The sequence below is a fragment of the Magnolia sinica genome, chromosome 1 (assembly GCF_029962835.1).
Source record: "Magnolia sinica isolate HGM2019 chromosome 1, MsV1, whole genome shotgun sequence".
Classification (NCBI taxonomy): domain Eukaryota; kingdom Viridiplantae; phylum Streptophyta; class Magnoliopsida; order Magnoliales; family Magnoliaceae; genus Magnolia; species Magnolia sinica.
The window spans coordinates 16,127,155-16,154,251 of NC_080573.1; the positions used below are offsets into that span (position 1 = coordinate 16,127,155).

Below are 27,097 nucleotides of genomic sequence, written 5' to 3' on the forward strand. Positions count from 1 at the left end.
CCCGCTCAATTTCATGTTTGCCCTGCTGAATTTCTAGTTTGTCCCGCTGAATTTCATGTTTGCCTCGCTCAATTTTCAATTTTTCCCGCTGAATTTCATGTTTCTCTCGCTAAAAATCAAGTTTGCCCTGCTGAATTTCATGTTTCCCCCGCTCAATTTCATGTTTGCCCCGCTCAAATCTAGGTTCTCTTGCTGAATTTCTATCTTGCCTCATTGAACTTTTATGCTTGTCTTGCTCAATTTTCATGCTTGCCTCACGCAATTCTATAATAGACAGCGTCGCTGAATTTAGCGAGCACTACATGAAGTTATTCGTATCTTTGAAGCCCTGATCCATATAAGCTTAATTCATTGCTTACTCTTTTATTTCCTAGAGAACAATATCATTCTCATCTATTATGGAATGTGAGTACTTAGTCCTCTATTATTTAATCGAGTTTTGAATTATGGCAAGTTTACATGTACAGTTTCCAGTTTGCCCCGCTCAATTTTCAGTTTGCCTTGCTGAACTTCATATTTGCCCCGCTCAATTTTCAATTTGCCCAGCTCAATTTCATGTTTGCCCCGCTGAAATTCATGCTTGCCCTGCTCAATTTCCAGTTTGCTCCGCTCAATTTTCAGTTTGCCCCGCTCAATTTCATGTTTGCCTTGCTCAATTTTCATGCTTCCCTTGCTTCATTTCTAGTTTGCCTCGTTCAATTTTTAGCTTGCCCCACTGAAGTTCATGTTTGCCCCGCTCAATTTCAGTTTTGGAAAGGAAGTTTCAAAAGATGAGTCACAATATTAAAACGATATTGTGTTGTCTCCAGAAGGAGAGAGCGCCCCCTCCTTCGCCTAACTCGGATGACCGGTATATGGTGTGCAATTCATTGGTGTGAAATTCAGCACTTCAATTGAGCTAAATTCCAATACTTCAGTATATGATTGATCCTGCAGTTACCATTTGTTAAATTCTGTGGTTCTTTCTTGTTGCTTAGTCTTATGAAGTGAGTTTGGCAAAGTATTGCTTCTTTTGCACTCATGTACTTGAAAATTGGAACGCTAAAACTGAAGAGATTCTCAAAGAGAAAATAACCAGGCTGCCCTCCTAGACTGCCTCTGGCGATGGAATTTGGTTAGTAGAGAAGGATAAACTCTTTATATCAGATGACCTACAACTGAGGAAAATGTTTATGGGAGCTAGCGAAGATGGTATTCTATTTATTTGGTACCCGTAGTCCAGCTTACAGACCATTGAAGATGGTATTCTATTTATACCAGACTGCCTCTGGCGAGTACCTCGTGTACTCGCTCCCTCTCATGCTAAGCTCGCTATAATTTCAGTTTTCCTTGCTCCCTTTCATGCTAAGCTCGCTCAATTTTCATTTTCTCTCGCTCAATTTCAGGCTACTTAGATAATATTGATAGTATTTGATTCTCTCTGACACAATAGATCCTTGTTGCATCATAAAAGCATGAATGCTCACTAAGGTACCTATGAAACAATTTCTATGTACTGTAAATTCTTTTCATTTGGCTTGGTGTATCCCTTCTTTCACTTCTAATGAAATTGTTGTCTTTCATTAGATATTGGAGATTGGATTGACAAACACAATAACCACACATATCAACCAAAGCGAACTGTTCTCAAAGGCTAGCTTGAAATGATGTTTACTTGTCACTAACTTGTGCTGGTGTAAGGTATTTGGCTTTTAGGGCCTATTTGGATACCCCGAAATAAGTTACTTTGTATACCTATAGTAGTAGATAAGTAGCTTATTCGAGATAAGTAAGCTTGGTAAGCTCGGTTTAAGATCAATTATAAGTAACTTTTTTACTTAAAGTTACATAATCACTTCAGCTCGGTAAGCTTGGTTTAAGATACAAGTATCGACATATATCGAGAGTGTCTCGATAATATCGAGATTCAATCTTCGATATATCAAGCGTTGCTCGATAATATCAACTTTGCCTTTGAAATGTTCAGCAGCCAACACTGAAATTTCAATAATTTCTCAATATATCGAGTATATCCCAATAATATCGATGTTCAAATCTCGATATATCGAGCAATGCTCGATAATATTGAACGATCTCTCGATGTTTGTCCCGCTGAAATTCAAGTTTGCCTCACTCAATTTCATGTTTGCCCCGCTCAATTTCATGTTTGCCCAGCTGAATTTTCAGTTTGCCCCGCTCAATTTCATGTTTGCCCCGCTAAATTTCATGTTTGCCTCGCTGAAATTCTTGTTTGCCCCGCTCAATTTCATGTTTGCCTCTCTAAATTTCATGTTTGCCCCGCTCAATTTCTAGTTTGCCCTGCTCAATTTCCTATTTGCCTCGTTGAATTTCATGTTTGCCCCGCTCAATTACTAGTTTGCCCCGCTGAATTTCATGTTTGCCCCATGTAATTTCTAGTTTTCCCCGCTCAATTTCCAGTTTCCTCTGCTAAATTTCATGTTTGCCACGCTCAATTTCATGTTTTCCCCGCTGAATTTCATGTTTGCCTCGCTCAATTTCATGTTTACCCTGTTGAATTTCATGTTTGCCCAGCTAAATTTCCTGTTTGCCTTGCTCAATTTCCAATTTGCCTCTCCAATTTAATGTTTGCCCCGCTTAATTTCCAGTTTCCCCCGCTAAATTTCATGTATGCCCCACTCAATTTCTAGTTTCTCCTACTAAATTTCATGTTTGGCCCACTTAATTTATAATTTGCCCCGCTCAATTTCTAGTTTGCCCTGCATATGAATCTTCATTTTTGCAAACACAATTTTGCTATTTGCCTGTGTCATATATAATTGTTAAACCTGCATATGAATCGCCATGCTGCCAGTGTGTAACAATAAAGCCCATTTTTTTTCTTTTTTAGTGCAACACTGAGTAAAAAATGATGGGAATTCTTCCACCGTACACAACATAGTTGCGTGACAATCCAAGTCATCTAAATTTGGTTGAAATTGACCACAAACTGATTAAAATTGACCGTGAAGTGAATGAAATGGATTTTCGACCATTGACCTAATGAAATCTTGGAAAATAATCAGGTTAGTTGGCTAAAGTTGCTTCTCCTACCCCAAAATCATATATGATACGTCAAGTAAATAATTTTGATTTAAAACATATTCTTGTTAAATAAATAAATAAAGAAATTATAAAAAGAGAGAAATTTTTTTTTATATGCTTACATATACATATTTATATAAATTTGTATTAGAGAAAAATGTAGGTAGATAGAATAAAGTTCTCTTTGTTAAAAAAAAAAAAAAAAAAAAAACAAATTGGCGTGGCACTATTGTCAATATGGTGGCAATGTGGCGGCAGAATACAATAGCTACGGTTATATTCCGTAGCCATAGAGGATTCACTCCCACGGACAGAGGCGATGGCTACGGTTATGAATCCGTAGCTAACGAGGTCCGCCACCGCTCTCCTTAAAAGCAGGGGTATTTTCGTCCTCAAATTCGCTGCCCGTACGAACAGGTCTACGTTCGTATCCTAAGTTTGTTTTGTCTCATGAATATCCAATGAATAAAAGGTAGGGCCCACAGTCGTAAATATCTCGTGGGGTTATCTCGAGCTTTGGATCTGACCCTGTATAACCCCTGATATAATCTCTCCAAATGGATGGACGGTGCGGATACAAAACATACATCGTGGGCCCACAGAACTTGGTGACGTCACTTGAGCAGCGAGTCTCGCTACTTAACCTGTCAGTAGCTAATCCGCGTCCCACTGCTGCAGACAGTCCGCATTTATTAGGCACCGTCCCCAACTAAGAATCTCTTCAGATGAAGGTAGCAAGCGGTTTGCATAATAACTATCTACGCTGGGCCCACCGTGGATGTATGTATCTTATCCACACCGTCCATCCATTTTTACAGGTCATCTTAGGCGTTCCCGAACTCCCGTGGCTCATAAAAGTTTTCAACGGTCGGTGTTCAATTTACATTATTTCGTATGATGTGGTCCACTTTAATTTTGGGCTGATGCCCTAGAAGAAGCTGGTAAAACGGATGGACGGAGAGGATAAGCCGCAAACATTCCAGTGGGCCGCCGAAAGAGTTTACTTCAGTAGGCAACCTGGGGCATCAGGACCGTACTCATGTCGTGATGCAGTAGGACACTATAAATATTCATCCGAATACATCCTCCATTTCTCTGCTCCATCTCTCTCTGAAAGATGGAGTTGCCGGAAATAGTCGAAGTTGCTCGTAACTTCGCCGTTATGGTCCGAATACAAGGCCCTGTAAGTCAACCCCTCTATTTCTCTGTATTTACAGTAGGCCCTCTGATAATTAATATCCATGGCAGATTGATACTTTTATGAGTTATTAGAGAGTATTAGCTATAAGCTTTTTTTATTTTTATTTTTAAGAAGAGAGAACTGGAAGAGGGAGGTTATGATTGGTAATAAATGACCAAAATACCCTTACAAATTCCCAATAACATCCTCCAATTTACTAACGATTGAATGTCGAGCAGTCTGCTACTCGTTTTCAACTGAGGGCTTTTCTGTAAAAAGGAGTTTGTATTTTAGGTTTTTCTTTTTGAGATTGTATATTTTCATGTTTTTATAGATTTTGATGAAATTGCCCTCCAATATTGCATTTATATGCTTACCAGAGCCTTTCTTTTTAATTGTAAAACTTTGATACTCTGGTGGAGTGTGATGGATGATATACAGAAACTTAGAAATTGCATAGTGGCGCATGGGTAATTTAACTTGAATTTTCCAAATTGTGGGTCCCAGTTTAGATGTGCCATGAACAAGAAATTACGCTTATTTGGATTGGTGGGCATTTATTAGAGAGTTACAAATGTAAAATATCCAATTTTTATTTCAACAAATTAGTGTCCTAGAATCAGAAGTTTGGATTGTTCAACCACTCTGATTTTTGGACAGTTAGTTAATGAAAGTAGGTCCCGTGATTTAGTTGGTTTAATTTGAGTTAATGTAGGCAACGTGTGCAGTTTTTGAGTGCCTGCGTCTCAAGCGTCATGCAATGCCAGAGTATCAAATAACTGCCCCCCTTTTTTTCTTTCACAATGAGCATCTGCATAGATGGATACATATGGAATAGATAAAATTACTTTCTAATATTGAACACTGTACTGAAATTACAAAAGAAGACATTATTAGTTACTCTGTATTAGAGATTATTCGTTATAATTGTGGAAATGAGTTGGTTCTGGAGAATTTATTCCATTTTAGAGGTAATGATTTTTGGAATGTCAGTTACATTCATTGGCAATGCACCCAAAGATTTTACGTGAGACGTGGGCTGGCCAGTCCTTGATCTATATAGGCCATTCATTCAGACAACTAGGGGTAAGACATGTTGCCAAAGAATTCGCCGGGTGGATGACGGTAGCCGTCTGATCAATGGTTTGAAAAGTGGACAATTAAGGCTGCATGGAGAAACAAAATCAGTTTGATAGTTCTTGAAGGATCTCTCCAAGGGCTTGCCATGGATTGCTTATGATTCCTAAGTTGGTTCAATGATGCTAACCGTCCCATCTATGGCTTGCAAAAAACGGATGGCTGTAACACAATGGCCCATATTCAATGGGTAAGGATTGTTCGATCTCTGTGATTTTTTGTATTTTGTCTTGCCCCCAATGGTATGAGTGAATGGACTGTCCCAATTGACTATTGGCTGGTCCACATGTCATTCGCAAACTTCAATGAAGTTTTTAGTGTCCCCATGAAGGCGTGAGTATTCCCCATATTTGTATATTCACCAATAAGAAAGGGAAAAAGAAAAGGGAATCACTTTTTGGTTTCTCTGTGTGAATATAATTTTTGGTTTTTGAAAGTCTTTAAAGCTGATTCTTATTATATTTTTTCTCACACCATGATTATAACTAATGATTGAATCCAGGACCCCAAGGGTCTAAAGATGCGGAGATATGCTTTCCACCACCATGAGTATGCAAAATCCTATTCCACTTCCATGAATTATTTTTTCTCTACACCCATACCAGTTAACTATTACTAATTATTTGGCACTATCCTAAATAAATTGGACACGTCGCATAATGTCAGTGAACCTGATTGTTCCTCAAGTGGGTCCCACTGGATTGATTGCTATCCACAAGTTGCTCATATTGAACAATCCTACCTCCCTAATGATGAATGTTGCCAATACTTGTATCTACCGTTCATTTGCAGTTCATTGATTGGGAGGTTAAGATCTTCCCTACATTGTGGTTTTCCTATCACGCCACAATGTGGCCCCCATTTGATGAATGGATCAGATGGACTTTCTGTGACACGTGTTCGATTTGGGTGCAACACACACAATGCTAAATTGGTGTTCTCCACTCAGTTCAGATCATGCAGTAACCACAACTCTTCGAAACAGTTTCAAAGCTGTTTGAATTGTTTTCCTTTTTAAAAAAAATAAAATAAAATCATAAGTAGCTATCCATCATCTTTTTTGATATTATTTAAGGTCTGGAAAGACGACCCTTTCTGCATCTGGGCTGTTGCTGCTGGATTCCTTGATCAACTCTCCTATACTGGAGCGCCTGTTTGGGCACTACTTGCAGCAACATTCATCTGTGTCAGCTCTAGTTGTGACTACCGCATCTGTTGTGGAGCCTTTTCTCCCTGTGCACTATCGAGATAATCCATCACAGGTTGAAACACTACCCTCCTTTATAGGTCTTATATAATGCTCAACCTATTTTCAGATTTCCAGCTGGGGCCTGTGGTTCAGCACTCCAGAATGTCAATATGCTGGGCACCATCATGGAAGATCATAGCTGTCGAGTCTCTGGCCTTTGTTCGATTGAATGTGGACCGCTGCAAGGGTTGATTTGCTGGCCACCAATTGAAGGGCTAGTGATTTTCTCGTGTGGGACAATACTGGTGCACTGGCCTTCCGCCGTGGGGTCCATCATATCAGTAGTTTGGATCACTGAATCATGCTCTCATTTTTATGAGTGGAAATTTTGAGCAAATTGTAGATATTCTTAGATTGAGCATTGTTTATACCTCTTTCTTTTACATCCTTTAAGATGCCTTTATCATGTGCTTGTGGAGTTTCAATTTGAGTTGGTCGATTGAGTTTTGGCATTGCCAATTCTTTTCAGGTTCTCCCCAAATTGATTCCCGGTGCCCAAATTGATGTTCTGGTAGAGGTATATAAATGATTCGAAATAATCCGATGATGACACCAATAACAAAACATTGCTGTTGCTGAACCTTATTATTCACAGGAAGTAGGCCCCATTTGCTTTGATGCTTTTTATTACCTTCTCATCTCGATGTCACACTGATAAGGTCATCAACAGCAAAGTTCTGTTATTGGTGTCCAACTATTGGATATTGCCTGCACACAACTCTATGTTTTTCTATGGTTTCATTTTATGTCAGTATCAGTCATTTTCTTCTTGTTTTCATTTTTAATTACAGAGAGATAATAGAATAGGAGAGAAGCTAAATGCGTCAGATGACAAAACTCCCCATGGGCTCCCAGCACAACTTCTAGCATTGGTAGGCATGACACAATTGGCTCTGATTGGCTGTGATTTTACATAAGGGGTTGTTTTGGCACACGGAATCCGTGTAGGAATGGAAATTGTTTTCAACTGACAAGATAGTTGAGCTGTTTTGATACGTGGATTCCATATAGTACTCATTTCTCTTATCCACTGTCAGAATTCTCTAGCACAAAAAATCCACTAGCTATCCAAACAGCACCCCATTTTTGAAATCCATGTTTCTACATTAAGCATGGAAATTATTATTGCATAATCATTACAGTTTCCATAGAATACCCATGGATTCCATATATCCTAACATGCCCTAATTGTTTTGTACGGTTTTAGAATTACTCTGAATCAGATGTTACGTGGTTATATGACATTTTTGCTGGCATATATCTTCTTAGATAATTATATTCTCACCAGCAAACAAATGACTACAACGACATTTCCTCAAACCTTTGTCTTGCTCTCGTTAGACTCATGTATCTGTTTGATATCTTTCCTTGAGATGTGTTAGGTCGATTGATGTAGCTTTATCTGTGGGAGGAATCATCTTAGTTCAAGCTTCTGATTATAAATTTAATGCATGATGCGATCCATTTAATATTAGAAAATTCCAATGAAAACTATCACAATAGCTATCAAGTTAACTCCTCATCCAGTGCAATTTCTGTTCATTGCAGTCAAGGATAAGTTAGTTTGATCATGATTGAGAATACGATACTCATAGTTTAACTTGGATTGCTTCATGTGCCTGTTCCGTTTCATTTAACACTCTGGGAAGTTTTAGGTTGATATCTCACTCTTATAGTTCATGAATTGATGGTTATTGATCCTCCTGATTTCTTCAGTGTAGATATAGATATCTCGGAAACGAAACATAGAGGTTTTTCACAAATGTCCTATGGTACTTTAGATTCAAATGCTCATAAATATTTTAGTAAACAGTTGCTAATGTTAGATCGTTGGCTGTTAAGGCAAAGGTATCCTTTTCCTTGCTAAAGAAGAGTGCTAATGAGGCCACTAGATGGCCAACCATTGATGGAGTGATGAAGGGGGTGGTGCAGTACAGGTGGGCCTGACCTACATGGAAGGTTGGATTGGTCGAGGTAGGCTTTGTCATCCATTGGATGTGTTTCGAGAACTTGTGTAGCTGGTGGAGGAAGATCTTCCACCAGCCACATAAGTTCTGGATGGCGCGCATCCAGTGCTGCTTGGTTTTGAATTTCAAATGTTGTGAGAATGTAAGGGGTATTTGGGTACTTCCCTTTGATTTGTTAGTAGGTAGTTGGGTGGTTATGTTTGGTTTGAATCTTGCACAACTAATGAAGGGATTAGCTAGGTTTAATCGAGATTAATTAGGGAGTTTATTGAGGTAGTTTCAGGAAATTGTGTAAATGTTCTGTTTGGGGGATATTGTAAGAACTTCTGCTAAAATTTTAATGAAATTGCATTTCTTGGAGCAGAAGGCTAGGGAGTTGTTTATTTTGGGTGGGTATTTGGATTGGAAATTGCAAGCAAGCAAACACCTCTGATTTCCCCTAAATTTCTCCTCCTTTCTTCCCATGCTTTGTGTGTGATTGAAAGATTGGGGTTTGTCGATCCGTCAATCCTGTACACCTTCAGGGGGTCACTTAGGTGAAGAGGTGTACTTATTTGTAAATGACATTAATTGTTGTAACCATCTCGCACACACGCACGCCTCCCCTACGCACGTACGCAAGGAGGAGGGCCCCACCATCGATCTGGATCGATGACGACGTTCAGGGAAGGCCTCTTAGTTAGGGGACTGTGTTTTGGTTCCTTGGAGTGGACCTGATTATCATGTGGATTCCACCATTGGATCTCATGATCATGGCCCACTACCCTAGATGATTTAGGGACTTTGAGTTTTGCTTATTATCGTTATTAAGAACATCATGAACGATTTAGATTGCTTTGATTAGTTGTTATTTTTGTTACTTCATCTCTAAGTAATAGTGTGCGCACATGACGCGGCTTTTGGGGTATAGGGTTTTCTTATAAATAGGCAACCCCTTGTAGGTTTTTTCCCCATTGAAGATTATGAATAAAATTCTGCGTTTTCCTGCTCTCTTATTCTCTGAGTTGTGGAAATCCAATTGGGTGCGAAACCCTTCCTTCTTCGAATGGCTAACTACCGTAGTGCGAAGCTACATCCATCTCAAATCGCCTCCACCTCCTACCCTTTATATTCAGAATCTCTCACAGCCATCCACTCTTCAAATCCACCTTTATTTTGCAGCCAATCATTCTCTACAACAGATTTCTAGAATCAGGCCCTGCCAAGGTGTTCCATAACGGTAACGGTGGCCGTAACGGCCACCACCGTTACCTTTATGATATGGGGCATAACGGCTGTTACAGCCCCGTAACGGCCGTTACAGTTTCTCTTTTTTATTTTTTTATTTATTGACACCCCCCCCCCCACCAAAAAAAAAAAAAAAAAAAAAAAAAAAAACCTGTATCTGTCACGTAATGTTGATTAAAAAGTATGAAAAACTTATATATGTCTCATAATAGACCATTACGGGGCTATTATCTCTTTTATAGGGAATGTAACGTGCCTTTAACGACAATTATAGGTTATTTTTTCCATAATGGCTGTTACGGTCGTTACGACCTCGTAACGTGTAACGGTTGCCACCGTTACCTTTATGTAACGGGCTTTATGGCACACCATGGGCTGAAACTTTGGTGAAGCACCGTGCTCAAACCAGTCATCTGATTGACCTGAAACTTGGTGTGTGGATGGCCCATCCCTGGCCAACCAACCCATAGTTGGCCCTTTTTTGGTTTGTGGGCCCCACACACGTGCGGGCAGCAATCCACTCACGTGCATCAAGCCAGCCCGCTGTCCACACGTGTGGATTGATTACAGGTTCTCTCTCTCCTCTCTTTCACTCCTCTATCACCTTATTTCCCTAACCCTAACCCTAGACTATCCTAAATTTCAAGTTCTATTCCCCCTTTTACAAACCTAGGGTTTTTTGAATTGAAACATATGAATCCCCTGGATTGGGGAAATAATCCTTTGCATGTGTGGATGAATCTACTCTCCTTTGATCATTGTTCGGTCTATGATTTTAATTGATCCAGCCCTAGCATGTGTAGGCTTGGACCTTTGTAGATCCCCCTTGTTGAATGCTTGACTTTATGTGAGATGTGAAATTTTTGTGATTGTTTCTAAATTAGTATGATCTAAAGTATGAAATCTTGCATATCATATTTAATTTCCATGTCCTGCATCATTAAAGCTTGCCTGCTTTTCTTGCATTCCTTGAGTGGAAAATGTGTTAGCCAATGCTCGTGTGGGAAGCTGTAGATAGCCCTAGTCTTTGTCTTATCTTGTCTTGTGCACTAGCTTGATGGATAACTATTCTCTTGATGTCAAATAAAATTTTGCCATTGATGATAAAATAAAATAGCAGATAGAAGAAGAAAATTGTGACCATGTATTGAGAGAAAAGCCACATGACAAAAAGCATTTAGGGCCATGGTTGAATGAGGTAGAGCAAGTGCTCTCTCTCTCTCTCTCTCTCTCTCTCTCTCTCGCCCCCCCTTGCTTGCTTGCTCACTAGCCTGCTCTCTCTCCTCGAGAGATCTAAAACCAAGACTATTTGGCCGACTGCATACTTGGATGATATACTAATAATTGGTGATAATAGATGTATATATACTTGTGTCAATGGTATGGATATGTTGAAACAAGAAGTTGCTAGATGTAAGAAACTAGTCTATGTATGCACAAAATATATTTTATTCCAATGGAGTAGAATTGTGTGTGTGTGTGTGTGTGTGTGTGTGTGTGTGTGTTTAATAAATTTATTTGAAAGGTAACAAAAATTGTATTAAAGAGCCAAAGGAAAGGCGAAATAAAACTAAAGCCAGGACAACATGGACCAATTACTATGGTCGGAGGTCTTAATAAAATAAAGCCGATCTATTATATCTAATGTCGCCCTCTTAAAGACATCCACTACCGTCGTGCTTATTTTTTATTTTTTTTCCCTTCGAAAACACCGATTATTCCTCTCCCCCCAAAGGGAGAATTACCGCCAACAAAACTAATCTCCATATAACTCTTTCTTTTTTCCAAATCCCTCCCCCATGCCAAGCAAGGAAGAGGCGGTCAATGGATCCCAACATCACTCATGATGTTTTAGAGAAGACAAAATTTCTTCCACAATCCCACACCTTTTGAACAACCACGCAATGGATGAACAAATGGTCCACCAACTCCATATCCCGCAAACATATAATGCAACAGTTGGGAATCACCATTGATTTTTTTTTTTAAATTTTTTAAATTTTGTTTTTGCGGATTTTCAATTATAAACTCACCCTATTCCTTCTCACTAGCCAAGCAAAAGCTGCAACCTTGGGAGGAGCACCATAGAACCAGACATGGGATGTATATGACCACTACTCTCACCCAAAGGGGTGTTGCACATCATCCTATAGAAGGATCGACGGAGAACCGGCCCGACTTAACCTTGGGCATACCATCAAATCCCTCTCACTTGAAGAAGGCTTGAACTGGAGAACTTCTCCAAGAGTCAAATAGATTTCTTCTCTTCCTCATCCATCAAATTCCTCCAATAGGGAGGGGACCAAACAATTGCACCGCTGAAGAAAGAGGAGTACCAATCTATGGTAACCTCCCTATTCAGAGTTAGCCTAGCTAACCTCAGAGACTTCGCTTGGAGTGTGCTCTCACCAATCCACAAGTCCTCCCAAAACCGAATTCTCTTCCTGTCATCACTAGAAAAGCGGAGCCCCTCCTTGAACTTATTCACCAATCTGCAAACTTCCTTCCACAACCCAAAGACGAGCACGTCACCCACCAACCCCCTTCTAGAACACTGTATTTACCAGTAATCACATCTCTCCATAAACTCCCTTCTTCCACCTTGAACCTTCACAACTATTTTCCTAACAATGCGAGGTTCATTTGATCCAATTTCCTTATTCCTACTCCCCCTTCTTGGTATGGCTTGCATACCTCTTTCCATCGTAAAGGATGAAATTTTTGTTTCACTTTGCTCCTTACCACAAAAAAAATCTCGCCTCAACCTTTTCTAGCCTTCGATTTGAATATTGGTATCATATCTGTATTAGCACGATGCATATGCAATATGGGTCCATATCGGCCCGTCTTAAAAAACCATACCGTACCGGCCAATGATGCGGTTTATATCAGTGCCGATAAGTCATTTGCGTATTTTTCAAATTGATACAAGCTTAATAAGTCTAGTTGGCTTCTGTTTTTCGCTTTGCCCCCTTCCTTACTTCTCATTTCTTTTTTCTTTTTTTAGGCCATGGATTGTTTTAGGTCTATTTCCAACTGTATCTATAGCTATTTTGAAGGTCAAAACAAATTTTTTTTTTTCCCCATCAAATCAAAGGATAGTAGGCTGTGGGCGCCATTTAGGAAAAACAAAAAAGGTAAAAACTGTTTTTATTTTTTTATTTTTTTTTTATTTACTGTAGTCATATTGAATCATGGCCATAACCTCAAATCAATGAAATCACGCTTTTGGTGATTTTTGCATTTTTATTTAAGTTGGTAGTTATGAAAATTTTAGAAATTTTCTTTTGTTTTAAGAAAATTTTAAAACTAATTGTTGTGATGATGCATGAAGAGTGTTTAATATTATAGATCTATAGGTCTTTTTTTAAAATTGATGCTTTATTAAGGGGCAAAGTAGCCTAGAAACAGAAATGAACAGAACAAACAAAAAACAACAAAACAAAAAGAAACAAAAATCAGAAGACCTAAAGAGAAGCCATGTAACTCTAAACCACAACAACAGAAAGGGAAAACACCTAAAAGAGGCTATACAATTCGAAACTGGACCCCAAAATTGAAAGAGACAAGCAAACCAGACACCCAAAGCTATTTTAGCTGATGATGTATCAATAAGGAGCAACAACATCAACAACAGGGGTCAACAAATTAGGGATATATATGTAGTAGATTTCATAGGTACATTGCTTAATTTTTTTATCACATTTTTTTTTTTAATGTGTTTTTAGGACATTTTTTGGGTGTTTTCTAATTTTTTTTTTTCTAAATTAAATTTAGGGAAATGAATCGAATGTTTGATTTAGGGAAATTTATGGTTTTTTTGTTTGAACATAGATCCATCATTGCTACTAGATTTTAATTTATTTTTGTATTTTCGGCCAATTTTTGGTCTTCTTTTGAAAAATTCTCTCTCTTTCTTTCTTTTTTTTTTTCTTTTTTCTTTTCTTTTTTTTTTTTTTTTCTTTGGGGGAATGATAGATTTATGTTGTTTTAACATAAATTCAAGTTCTTGGAACATTGATTTATATTTTATATGTTGTAGTTTTACTTGAAACATATTTTTGCCCATTTTGGCAATTTTCATAAAATTTTTTTTTTTCAAAAATCATATTAGGAAATATGTGTTTTACTATTTTTTTGAGAGAACAAAAATATTTATCGAGAGACCGCAAAATCGGGAAAAAAATACAGGAATTAAAAAGAAACCAGGAGGAAAGGTCAACGTGCACAGTTGATTTTACAAAGAAAGCCCATTTTGAGACAACATTCGTAATCATATGAATAGTTTCTACAACAAAGCAATCCTTGTTATGAAAGCAACGACCAGTACACGGGCCCTCCAAATGACCAATAAAGTTCCTATTGTAATGAGTCTCCAAATGGATTTCCGAGACTTTCCCACTCAACTCCCATGCCAAAGCCTACAAGAGTTTCAATTGACTTCAGCATCACCCACGAGATATGGAAAATGCAGAAGAAGTGCTCCCATGCTTGCTGGGCGAAGGTGCAGTGAATGAAGATATGATCAGAGCAACCTATAAAATGAGTGCACAGAGAAATAATCGGAGGGATGAGCTTTCCAAACCAATGAGTCTTCGTCTCGAACGACAGCAAGATAAGCTTCAACAAATTGAGAAGAAAGAGAAGTTCATCAAGTTCCTCATCCGAAAGATTCCGCCGAGAAGAGGGAGACCATATAACCGAACCTCCAATATAAGAAAAGCAACAATTCACCGTGACGAAACAATCCGGGGCAAGACGGGCCAATCCCGGAAAAAAAGATCTTGGCACGGTCTATCTCCATATCAAGAATCTAACAAAAAATGGATATGATTACCTTTTCCCAAGGAGAAGGAATTTCCCATGCGAAAAAAACGATCGTGCGAACCCAAACCCGTGTCCATACGGCCGTACCTACACTTGTGTGGGGCTGTTCGTACGAATGGTTCCCTTCCCCCCTGTCTCTCTTGCTTTGTCACCTTCATTCCCTTCTATTCATTGTCCCTTATTTCAATCCTAAATCTAAAACCCTAACTTAGATTCTAGAATCCCAAACCCTAATCCACAAACCCTAATTTTCAAAACCCCCAATATTTCCAAACCCAAATTCCAAAAATCTGAAAATCTCTTGTCCAAAGTATAAATCCCTAATTCCCACAACTTGAAACCCATATTCCCAATTCTAGAAACCCTAAGTCCTAAAACCCTTAACCCAAAATCTGAAATCCCAACTCAAACCTCCCAAAACCTCAACCCTAATGTTCCAACATTAATTCCTATAAAGCCTAGATAGCCCAAACCCATTTTCCACATTCCCCAGCCTTTAAACCACTCTAACATGTCAAAACTTGTACAAGACGCATGATTTCCATTGAATTCAGATTTAACCCCATATGCTAGGATGGGGGTTCTGTCTCCCATAGGTCTTGATTAATCAGTAATTTATGAGATTCGCATTGTGGGACTGTTATAGGCTTGAATTTGGACATATCATGAATATGAAAAAATTGAATTTATGGTAAATTAGCGTTATTTTGTTGTTCCATTGCTCTAGTTAATATGTCTTTTAATTTCATGGCATCATATTAGGTTAGATCATTCTGTCCTACATCAAAGGGCCTTGTAGAAAGACAACACCAAATAGGCCCTCGAGCTAGTTTAGCCCCATATCAAAGAGTGAGTGCCACCATAGAGTGGGCCGCTGTGGATGTCAGCTATGGAACATAGTGGAATGTTACGATCCCAATGGTTTAATAGCCTAACTTGATGCGTTCCATTAGACCTAGGGCTTTTGGCGTATTGGTTAGGTTCTTGACAATTTATCAGAGACAATATCTCGAATCTTGATTTAAGATTAATTTCCTAGGTTGATGGTATGTTTTATTCCTTATGAATCCTTTGATATTCTACACAATGTGAAGATTAGGCGTCTCAGTTTAATGAGTTCTACAGTTGTGTTCTGCATTAATTTGGTGTCTTGATGAAATAACAATTGGCCAGGTTGTCTCTCAAGCCTGCCTTTAAGAAGCAGAAATCTGTTACATGTTAGTTATGTGAACCAACACGCAATTTGAATAAAGTGAAGCTTACATTCTCATTCTCTTGGAACCGTTCTATGACAATCAGAATTCCATTCTTATAACCTCAAGCTAGTTTTCCATGATAGAGTTAAGTCAATAGAGTTTGACAGTTCCTTTGTAAGAAACTAATTTTGATGTTAGGAATACTCCATGCGATTGAGTTTAGGAAGAAAATCTAAAATTTTCACTAAAGGTACTGATCCAACAAAAGAAAAAAGAAAAAAGAAAAGAAAAGAAAACTCTAACAAAAACATTGGTTGTACTTATTGATCAGAAATGTTGGATTGATAGAAATTCATTCTCCACCTTTAAAGGTGGCGCATTGAGGACACATCATGCATCGATGCTGGGTGGTCCAGGGGTTGACCCCACATCACCATATTATAGGATGGTCCCTGATTGGCATCCAATTAGGATGTGGGGTGCACAGATCAATCCCTTCAAAAGGCCCCTATGTACAACCACAGGTTCTTTTGAGGAGTTTGTATGGCCGTGTAACAGCAAAACTCCACAGAGGTATTTTAAACCTCTAATATCAACCAGTTGCTAAAATTAATAATCGTATACAATCATTCAGCAATCTTTTCAAAAAATAAAAAATAAAAAAAATCATTCAGCAAATCCACAGCCATTAGATTGTATTAAATGCATATTGCAAAATATTTATACAAACCACACAAGGTATAGCATTCCCAGCCATTTGTCTATATACCAGTTCCGATATGCTGGTGTACAAGGAGTTAAACTACGAAAAGGATTCTTTTTGTCAAGTGGTTTCTATTTTAAGAATTATACACAATTGTAGAAGGATAGCTTTGCTCTGTATGGTTGGAATTGGATATAATGTCCCTACAAATGGTATGAATAGGAGATATAGTTTGGACTTTTTTTACTGTCGTTTTTTTTTTTCCCCTTACTGCCCACCTATTTTATGACAGTCTACACAAGATCACACATTTTATTTTTTATTTTTTGAAGAGTGCATGCTTTATTTTATTATTTTTTATTTTTTATGTTTTTAAAGAGTACAAAAGGTTACTTTTAGTTTTAGTGGACCAATAGGGTGAGATATTGGATTCTAACATTAATTATGTAATCAATGGGATTCCTCTCTCTCTCTCAACTAAATTGTTAGCTTATCGCTCATGGCTATATAAAACAACCAAAAAAAAAAGATTGATGATTTTTTCTGGAATAAGGAATGCTTTTTTTCTTTTTTCATGGGTTGCTGTGATGGGTTTCTATTCTAGCATGTGATGCCTTAGAAAACACCTTTGGTGCGATGCCATTGAGTCGCGTGGGGCAATTCCATGTGTTTATCTCTTCTATTTGTTGTTTCTTTGATTATTGTTGAATTTGGAGTGTTTGGAGATCAAATTGCGGTATAAGTGGAGGAATTTGAAGCACATACTCATGGCGGCAAATCTTTTTCTCCACTATTTCTCGGTTCAGGAATTTCTTGGGAGGTTCAGATTTTAATGTTTTTCTCGGGATGGTATCGGGAAAATCTTTCTCAAAATTTTAAAAAAAATTTCAATCTAAATTAATGAATCAATGTAAAATTTAAAATATATATGTATATAGTGAAATAACAAAAATTTGACTCGAATGCTAGCTTTTTGTGGCTTGTGTGCATGGTATCAAACTATCAATCTTTGATGGTATGAAAAGAAAACCTTCAGCAAATCTTGGGAACTCATACAATGTCTTTTTGTTAAAATTTCTAGTTCTATGTATATTTCACCAATGAACTGTAACATGATTTTACCTCGGTTTTGATTCTCCATCTGATTCATGATATTTAGCTGATTCTATTTATCATGGTTAACACACGTCATTATTTTACTGTAGTGCAATCTCTCTTGTATAGGTTGATGTTCCTGCATCTTCCCTTGCTCTTCAGTCACTGTTGGAAGCTCATGGTGGTTCACCTGAGCATGGTTCATGGGAGGTGGGTTGGTCCTTGGCCCCATTAAGTGATAGTCCGTCCATTACGGGTGCTCTTCAAACAAAGGTAGGCCCCATATGCATGTGATTTTTTCAAAAAATATGCATGGCCTTTTCTGTTTTTATTTTATTTTTTCTGTAACTATTTGTTGGTTTAACATGCTTTGGCTCCATCCGTTACCCCACTATGTTAGTAGCATTCTTTGGGCTTGTTTGGGTGCCGCCAATTTAAATTTGCATCTTGCCAAAATAACTGGCATGGCAGTAAAAAAGCAGCCCTTGGGCAATGTTGTGAAAGAAATATTTTTTTGCTCAGGGAGGGAGTTGGTATTCTGCTCCCACATGTGCAGTTGTGTCTCATATCTATGGGATCCAAACTGTCCAAAGGAAGCGCCGCCATGCGAAAGGTCCTCAACTGAACTTTCATGCCCATCAGATAAGCAGTTGGGCTACAGAAGGGCATGCATTCCAAACTGTTTGCAACGTATTTGACAGATGCTAACAGCTGCAGTAGTGCCTGTAGGGTGTAGGCAAGAAGTTAGCCCAGTCAATTTTTTGGTGGCACCCAATCAGGCACTTGGCCTTGTACATGTGTAATTATTGACAATAATAGGTAGGAAGTAAGGAATAAAGCTAAGTGTGCTAGAAGGCTCATGAATCAATACCACTGGGTTACTAAAATATGAAGAAAATGAAAATGAAAAATGAAAAAAAAAAACACTATCTATCACATGAATGCAATGCTCGTATGTGTTACATTTTAAGAAGAGCCTTTAATGTGTAACTTTTTACTCTGTACATTGTTTTATAGCTTCTTTATATAAGTTGGTTGCAAGTTCTAGTCATATACTACATTACTATTACAGTCGGGTACTTTTTGTGGTGTCCATAGTAACAAATCTCGTTCTCGGCAATTTCTCGGCCCGGAAATTGTTAGGAGATTTGAGTGGGTAGTAAGCTTTTGCATCACCTTGGCACTCGTTTCGATAAAATTTGTTGCCTTTCAAGAGAAAAAAAATCTCGAGAGATTTTTGAGTTCTGAGGTTTTTCATGGGCTATTATCATGGAAATCTGGCCGAAGATAAAAATATTTATTGTTAAAAATGTATTATATAACACGCCTCAGTGGTAGACTCACAAGAGTTTGAACACGAGGTCATGGGTCCGCTGGTGTGAGTGCGTGTAAAAAAAAAAAAACAAATCCTTTAAGATTTTTATCTCTTTTGAGTCAACAACATGATAAATGCAATATTTTAAAATCCACTAATATTTTTAAAATCTTGTGACAGTACAATATCGGTTAGTGTATTTTCCATGATATTATCTCGGAGATATTTGTAACACTGGTGGTGTCGACTTGGCTCATGTAGCAAGTCTTCGAATTAGCTGACCCTTAAAGATACTAATCTCTTACATATATAATTGTGTCCCTTTCCCTGTTATTTGGGGTTAAGTGAATCTGGCACTGAGACTCATACGTGTACCCAACACCAATACCTATACAACATGGGATGTTTATCATGGGCTTCTTCTTAGATATTCTTCCTGCAATGAAGCTTGGGTAGTGGGATAAATAAATGAAGAAGACACCCATGGGACATCTTGGACTTGATATTCATAATCCTGTATCACTCACCCCACGTCTTGTGCATTGGGAATTATGGTGGAGAAAGTAATGCCTTGGAAGGAATCTGTTATTCTTTTTACTAGGATGTCTGAATTCCTAGATTTCATTTGAGTGTACATTTGCACCTTGTTCAGGTTGAAAGCAACAACAGATCTTCGGTTGAAAGTCAGAGGTGTTCTTCACTGGATGAATCAGGCAGTCCCGGGCTTGTGGCAATGTCAGCCACTAGAATTGCTTTTCTTGGAGTTCCTGCACTAAATTTGAAGGTAAAATTGATTCCTAGACTTTGCCTTCAAACTAAAGTCTGTAGGTTCCATAGACAAATTAAAGTTTGATCCCTCTTTCTTCAAACTGAAGACTGTAGGTTCACACACACACACACATTCAACTTCAATTATGTGTTCATTAGTGTAACAGCATGTGTTGTGATTATTCAGGATCTTCCAAATATAACTGTTTCACAAGCAAATAAGAGAGGTGATCTGCTTGTAGTAATGGGTTCTCCATTTGGTATTCTGTCGCCATTGCACTTCTTTAACAGGTAATGTCACCCAGTACCTTCACTTTGTAGATTGCAAAGGTTTGACTTATCGTCCGATACCGGAACGTATTGCCTGATACGTATCAGTATCGTCCATGAATGATACGGCTGTAACGGCCCAAAACAGCCCGAAACAGGGGCAATGCCGGGTGATACGACCCTGTATTGGTTCTGAACGATTCCATATGTAAATTGCAAACTAGATTGATCATTACATGTGGATCAGATTTCTTTTTAGTCAGTAAAATTGTCAGGCACCTTATTCATAAGAGGCCGCAGCCTAAAAAATACAAAGAAACAGAAAAAAAGAAGAAGAGAGAACTCTTGCTAGCTATCAGGGAAATGGGCAAGAAACTTTAATGCTATCGCCCATTCCATTACATGCCTTTTAGCCCTATTGAAGACCTCCGAAGCTTGCCCCTGCCAATTCTTGAAACAACGATTGTTCCTTTGTAGCCATCGGAACCAGATTCGTGCTACTAGACAGATGCGCCAAACTTCCTTCCCAATCTTTCCTATACCATCAAAATGCCACATCAAAAGGAACTGATCAATGGAACTTGACCATACCCATGCTATTTCGAACAATTTGAAGAAGCAATCCCATATCCTTTTTGCTAACGAACAGTGAGTAAAAAGATGATCCACTGATTCCTCATCTCGATAACACATTACGCAAACATTCGGAAGAATCATCTTTCTCTTGCAAAGGTTGTCAACCGTTAACACCTTATTACAACCCACCAGCCAAGCCAGAGCAGCTACCTTTGGAGGAGCGCCATGCATGAGCTGACGGACTGACCCCTTTACCACTACCTCTGCCACTAAGCATTTTGAACTATGTTTTCACTGAGAAATTTACCGGACTTCTCTTTTAACCCTTCCATTGAATCCAATGTTGATAATACGGGATGGTCAAGTGGATCTTGTTCCTACATTGTAGAAGTTGCTTGAATTTATAGTTTACCACGGATGCCTCTCAAGTATCTGGTTTTGTTGCCAAAAGTCATCTGCTCAGTTTTGATGGGCTTGCTTCCTCAGTTTTCCCTCCTCCTTTTTTGTGTTTTTTTTCCCTTTGAATATATTTCTGTGATCTTTCAAAAAAAAAAAAGTCATCTGCTCAGTAATCTTGAAAATCTTCAGTCTAGCCTTACAGAGGTGATAGTTCTCCCTTTGAAAAACTAAGGGCCCGTTTGGCCGGTCGGATTGGAAGGGATTGAATGGTATTGGAAGGGATTGGAAGTTAAATCCCGGGATTGGCCGGGCGTGCCAAACAGAGTCGGTGATCTAATCCCAATCCCATGGATCTTATGACAATCCACTGACAACACCATCATTACCTTTAAATCCCATCCAACCCACCCTAATCCGTTCAAATTTGCCTGGGACGTGTTTGGTTCGAGGGATTGGAAGGGATGGGAAGGTTTAATCCCGGGATTGGCCGGGCGTGCCAAACAGACTGGATATAGCAATTCAGGGATATAGCAATCCCATGTATCTCAAGACAATCCACTGACAACACCATCATTACCTAGAAATCCATGCCATCCACCCTAATACCATTCAATCCCTTTCAATCCACCCGGCCAAACGGGCCCTAACATTGCTGAAAAAGTTTGGCTTCCCTTTCATTGCTGGGTGATCATTTATTTATGGGGGAATTCTTAGATTCCAAGTGAGGTATTGAGCATTCACCAAATGGCCGTTGAGTTCCCTTCTTGGAATACAAGAAATGAGCATAATGTTGATTTGGTGCCAGTTTGATGGAAAAGGCCTATCTGGCGTGATGCCCAATTTGCTTTTCGCATTTTCCAAACGGTATGATAAATGAAACAGCAATCAGTGCTGTCATCCGAAGCCAATTTGAGCCATTTTCCAAATGATAGTTGAATTCATTTCCTTGTAACATGGTCTTGGTCTCTTAGTTTCAGTATATTTTTCCACTAGTTTATGGTGCATTTGGTTGCACCAAATATCATGAAATTTCTTGATTAATCAAGTTTGTGTTGGTGCAAAGTTCATGAAATTTGAGCCATTTTCCAATTTGATTAATCAAGAAATTTCATGATATTTGGTGCAACCAAACACACTATTAGACACTTAATCATCATCGTCATCATCATCATCTAAGCCTTATCCCAATTAATTGGCGTCGGCTACATGAATTCTATTCCCCTTGCCCATGTCCTTTTGGGGGCCTTCCCTTTGCCCTTTTAGAGCCTTCAACTCATGTCAACTCACTCCTAACTGGTGCAGTTCTTGGTCTCTGCTGCACATGACTAAATCATCCAAGTCTATTTCCCCTCATCTTATTACCTATTAGTGCTACTCCTAAGTTCCCTCAAATACATTCATCTCTAATTCTATCCTTTCTTGTCTTGCCACTCATCCATCTCAACATCCTCATTTAAGCTACACCTATCATGTGAATATGTTGCTCCTTAACTGCCCAACATTGTCGCATAAAGCATGGCTGTTGATGTAGCTATCCTGTAAAATTTCCCTTTCAATTCAAGTGGTACGTGACGATCACATAAAACTGCAGAGGCACATCTCCATTTCTTCCACCCAGCTTGAATTCTATGGTTAACATCCTTCTCAATCTCTCCTCTTAAAGACCTATTGATCCAAGATATCGAAAGTGATCATTCTGGGAAACTTCTTGGTCAGCAATCTTAATTAATTCCTTGTTTCCACTCTTGTTGTTGCTAAAATTACACTTCATATATTCTGTTTTAATCTGACTAATTTTAAATCCTTTAGATTCTGAAGCACCCCACTATCAACTGTGTTTACGCCCTCCCTAGTCTTGTCAATCGAGACTGTCATCTGCAAACAACATACACCATGAACCCTTAGAAACTTAATGTTCCTTGAAATATTTTCGTTTTCAGTAAACCATAAAAATGGCAAGGAATCTTAGTATTCTGAGTCCATATCCAGGAGACATTCCCTCTTTCATTCTAGTTCTAGTATGGTTGTTCTTTAAATTTCCATTATTTGATCCTTTGTTCCTTGAACCAGTATATCTGTTGGAGCTGTCTCAAACTGCTGCCCTCCAGGTTCTCCTGACAGTTCGTTGCTATTGTCAGATGTTCGGTGCCTCCCTGGTGCGATAAATGAACACATTGCTCTTCCTTTGTTGCACCATCATCCTGAATTCGGACCATAGTACTAGTTTCTAATTCATCATTTTGATTTATTATCAGGAATGGAAGGTGGGCCTGTTTTCGGAAAGCATGCTCATCTCATAGGTATATTGACCAGACCCATAAGACAGAAAGCTAGCGGTGCAGAAATTCAGGTGAGGAGAAACACACATGGACTCTCTCTCTCTATTTATTTTACTTACATATCATGAGTAACGATCAGTTTTTTTTTTTCCTCCCCAAACATGTAATGTGGGATGTGTACGAGTTGTCTGGTGTAGTCCACTGTGTATATTCCTTGGTTTAGAGATCAGGTTCATCTGGTCATCAGGTGGGCCTCACATGTACATTAAATGTGGACCATTAGTCAAAATTTCCAATCCTCACGTGCGTTACATGTTACCCACTGCTCACCTGATGACTGGACTAGCCTGATTTTGGGGTTCAACGCATTCTGTTGGGCCTACCAAATGAGCAGCCAGGATGTCACTGACATGCCATGGGCATGTGGGGAGTGGATTCAGAGAGTAGGCAGCACATTTCTTTTGTATGTAAGATACACCCTGTTGCTCTGTATAACAGCTTGTGGTCACGTGGGATGCCATATCAACTGCTTGGAGCGATGGGCCGCAGAAAGTACTTAAAAGGACCGTGGGAAATCTGGATGGCTATGATATAAAGAGGGCATGGTCATACAACAAAACTGATTTCCATGGATCCTTCAATTATACACGGGAACCTCCTAAGACCCATTGCTCCCCTCCCTTTCCATTTGAGAAAGCTCTGCCTTCTATAGTTCTTGTCACGGTAGGTGATGGAGCATGGGCTTCGGGTATTGTACTCAACAATCGTGGCTTAATACTCACAAATGCTCACCTTCTGGAGCCATGGAGATTTGGCAAAACACATCTTGGAATGGATGAAACCACATTCCTGGCCATGTCTACCCGCTCCGTATGTGAACAAGAGAGAAGTGATGGCCGAAAGGGGAGACAGTGGTCTTCTCCATCTTTGGTGAAGACTTCGGATGCTTCTGTGGGGGATGACCACATGGCATCTACATTGGATTCAATTAAGAAAAGTTATAAAAGATTGCGTGTTCGTCTAGATCATATGGAGCCCCGGGTTTGGTGTGATGCTAGAGCTGTGTATGTTTCAAAGGGACCTTTGGACATTGCATTGCTGCAACTCGAGTCTGTTCCAAATCAACTCTGCCCAATCGCTCCACATTTTGTATGTCCATCTCCAGGGTCAAAGGCGTTTGTCATTGGACATGGTCTCTTTGGACCACGGTCAGGTGAGACAAATTTGGTACTTTCTCCTTGTCTGCTGTATATTTGAAATGTATAATTGTAAACACGTCCCCTCTATTTTATGACAATTGTAAACAACTCCCCTCTGTTTTAACATATAGATTCTTCCCTTCTGTTTCACATATTCGGTGCCACTTCTGTTTCACATATTCGGTGCCACTATTAACTGAGCAATTGACCATTTTAACCCTATCTCATATGCAACTAATTATGTTATCCAACCCATTCAGCATGGTCACTCCATGTAAATGGGACACCCCAAAAATCAGGCTGATCCAACATTAGCCACCACGTGAATTTGGAGGTTTTTGGGTGGGGGTCTATTGTTTTCTATGGCGTGGCCCGCATGGGTGATTGGATCAGCCTGTTTTTTTTTTTTTTTTTGGCGTCCAATATTTTTGGAGTGACCCTGCTAGATGTGTTGGCTACCATTTGTACATAATGGTGGGCCCCACATGTAGGGAAAATTAACTCCTCAATGTGAGTGTATAGTTGTCATTTGCTAGGCACTCACAATAATCCAAAATAGAGGAGAGGTGTTTACAATTTCTCATAAAAAAGAGGGGAGGTGTTTCCCTTTGAAATTATCAAACTTCTTGTGGAATAACCGTCTTTGTTGCCTTTTTTTATATTAATTGTTTTGGTACAGATCTCTGTCCATCTGTTTGCTCCGGAGTAGTAGCAAAGGTGGTTGAAATGGAGAGGCCCCTCCACCTCTATGGTTTGGGTGTACTGGATACTGAAGAAAGATACTTACCAGCAATGCTTGAAACTACAGCTGCTGTGCATCCAGGCGCTAGTGGCGGTGCAGTGGTAAATTCAGATGGTCATATGATAGGACTGGTCACCAGGTAATTCTCAACCACAATAGTCTGCAACTTGCTGAAAACAGATAGATGTTTAAGTGGAGTGATATGCTTAATACCTCAACCCCAAAATCACGAGACACCCGGTAGATGCCCCATGAGTTTGCAATATTCAGTGGGCCCCCCTTAGAAGCAAGCCAAAGAATGTCTGCCATCATGCCAGTGGGGCTTAGTGTATGGTGCCAATCATGTGTTGTCAATAGGGCGTTGCATCATCTTGTCAGCTTATGTCATTACCCTTTCTGTAAATTATCGGAGTATGAGTAGAATTAACAATCACATGGTTATTGATGTTCCAGTATGTCTCAGATACGATCGGTGACTGTGTTATTGCATGGGGTTCGAAACTTGCATGTACTGCATGAAGTGGCATGTTTATGCCAGCATTCTAGGAAAAAAGAAAAAGAAAAAGAAATTAGAATACATACACACATACTTGTGTATTCTGTTCTTCACAATATCTTCATTCAGGCATAATTAGAGATGTCATTTTTGACCTCTCATGATTACAGCAATGCGAAGCATGGTGGAGGAACTATCATACCGCATCTCAACTTCAGCATACCATGTGCAGCTCTAAGGCCAATTTTCAATTTCTCAAGAGGTTGGTTGTTTTCCTTTGTGCATTCGCGACGTAAATTTGAAATGAGTGGTGATATGGTGATTCTCACAGGGAGAGATTGAAGAGGTGTACCCCTGCCCCATGTTGCTCGAGTGAGAGATCTGGGCCCCACTCATCAGGTGGGTCCCATCATAGACATACCCTTGCTTGAAAAGTTAGGCCAGTTTCTCATCAGTGAGCAACATGTATGTGAGAAAAATGGATGGCTAGGAGAGAAAAAAAAATAGAGTTCATATTCAATGTACGTGTGTTGCCCACCTGATGAGTGGACTGGCCTGATTTTGTGGGCAGGGAATGGTCAGATTGGGACCCACTTGAAGAGTGGCCAGGATCCATGCTTGGGCCCACATTGGCATGCCCGCTGCAAATTGATTCATCCACCTCTTGAATTGCTAGCATTTCTCCTTACAAATAGGACTCTGGTTTCTGATGCCGAGTATGTCAATCCACAGACATGCGGGATGTGTCGATCTTACAAGCGATGGACAAGCCAAACGAACTCCTCTCTTCTGTGTGGGCGTTGATGCCACCACCGCCATCTCAAAGGCCGGCACCCTTCCCTAGCCTGCCAAAATCTCTCATGGAGAAGATTAACAAAGGGAAAGGATCTAGCTTTGCTAAATTCCTTGCTGAAAATCGTGCTGAGACGTCACTTGGGGAGCAACCTCCGAGCGTGGATCAGCCTATCAAAGAAGAGTTCCTTACTAAGATCCTTCCAAGCAAAATCTAACCACAATAAAAGAGCAAAAAGGTAGGGACTAATTTTATTTTGTTGGTCTCACTTAGATTTATTTTATTTTTTCTCTTTGAAATGTATCATCTCCACCATCGGTATGAAATAATCTAATTGTATCTGTTATGAGCATTGCAGGGAGTGGCAGAACAATGGATGAAACCTTGTACCACATATCTTCAGATTAGAAATAACAAATTGGAAAGTGATGCTGCTTTATGCTCGTGTTGGCCCGAATCAGTCATTTGCGGTTGGCTTTTAAGATCCCCCCTCCCCTCCTTTTTTAGTTCCTAACCAAATAAAAATTCACTGGACCCAGTAATTAAAAAATTCGGGTGTCGTCACTAACACACCACGGGCGGAGGCAATCCCTCTATACCGCTTATTTTTCTCCTTCTACAAATCATGTTTATCCAA

At 39.3% G+C, this 27,097-nt stretch overlaps 1 protein-coding gene across 2 annotated transcripts; it reads left to right on the forward strand.

Annotated features, from left to right (window-relative positions):
- The first annotated feature begins 3,907 nt into the window (after window positions 1-3,907).
- On the forward strand, window positions 3,908-27,097 carry LOC131241096 (glyoxysomal processing protease, glyoxysomal). Of its 2 annotated transcripts, XM_058239749.1 has the most exons (16): window positions 3,908-4,225; window positions 5,862-5,908; window positions 6,435-6,621; window positions 7,078-7,125; window positions 7,400-7,480; window positions 17,753-17,896; window positions 18,180-18,236; window positions 19,591-19,722; window positions 19,894-19,997; window positions 23,022-23,107; window positions 23,207-23,301; window positions 23,729-24,443; window positions 25,109-25,310; window positions 25,838-25,929; window positions 26,400-26,698; window positions 26,819-27,097. In XM_058239749.1, exons 1-15 carry the CDS (start codon window positions 4,160-4,162, stop codon window positions 26,675-26,677), a joined length of 2,334 nt encoding a protein of 777 aa, XP_058095732.1. In that variant the 5' UTR covers window positions 3,908-4,159; the 3' UTR covers window positions 26,678-26,698; window positions 26,819-27,097. The 2 variants fall into 2 exon arrangements, with proteins under 2 accessions (XP_058095732.1, XP_058095741.1); XM_058239758.1 differs by lacking the exon at window positions 18,180-18,236 and having other exon boundaries at window positions 3,924-4,225.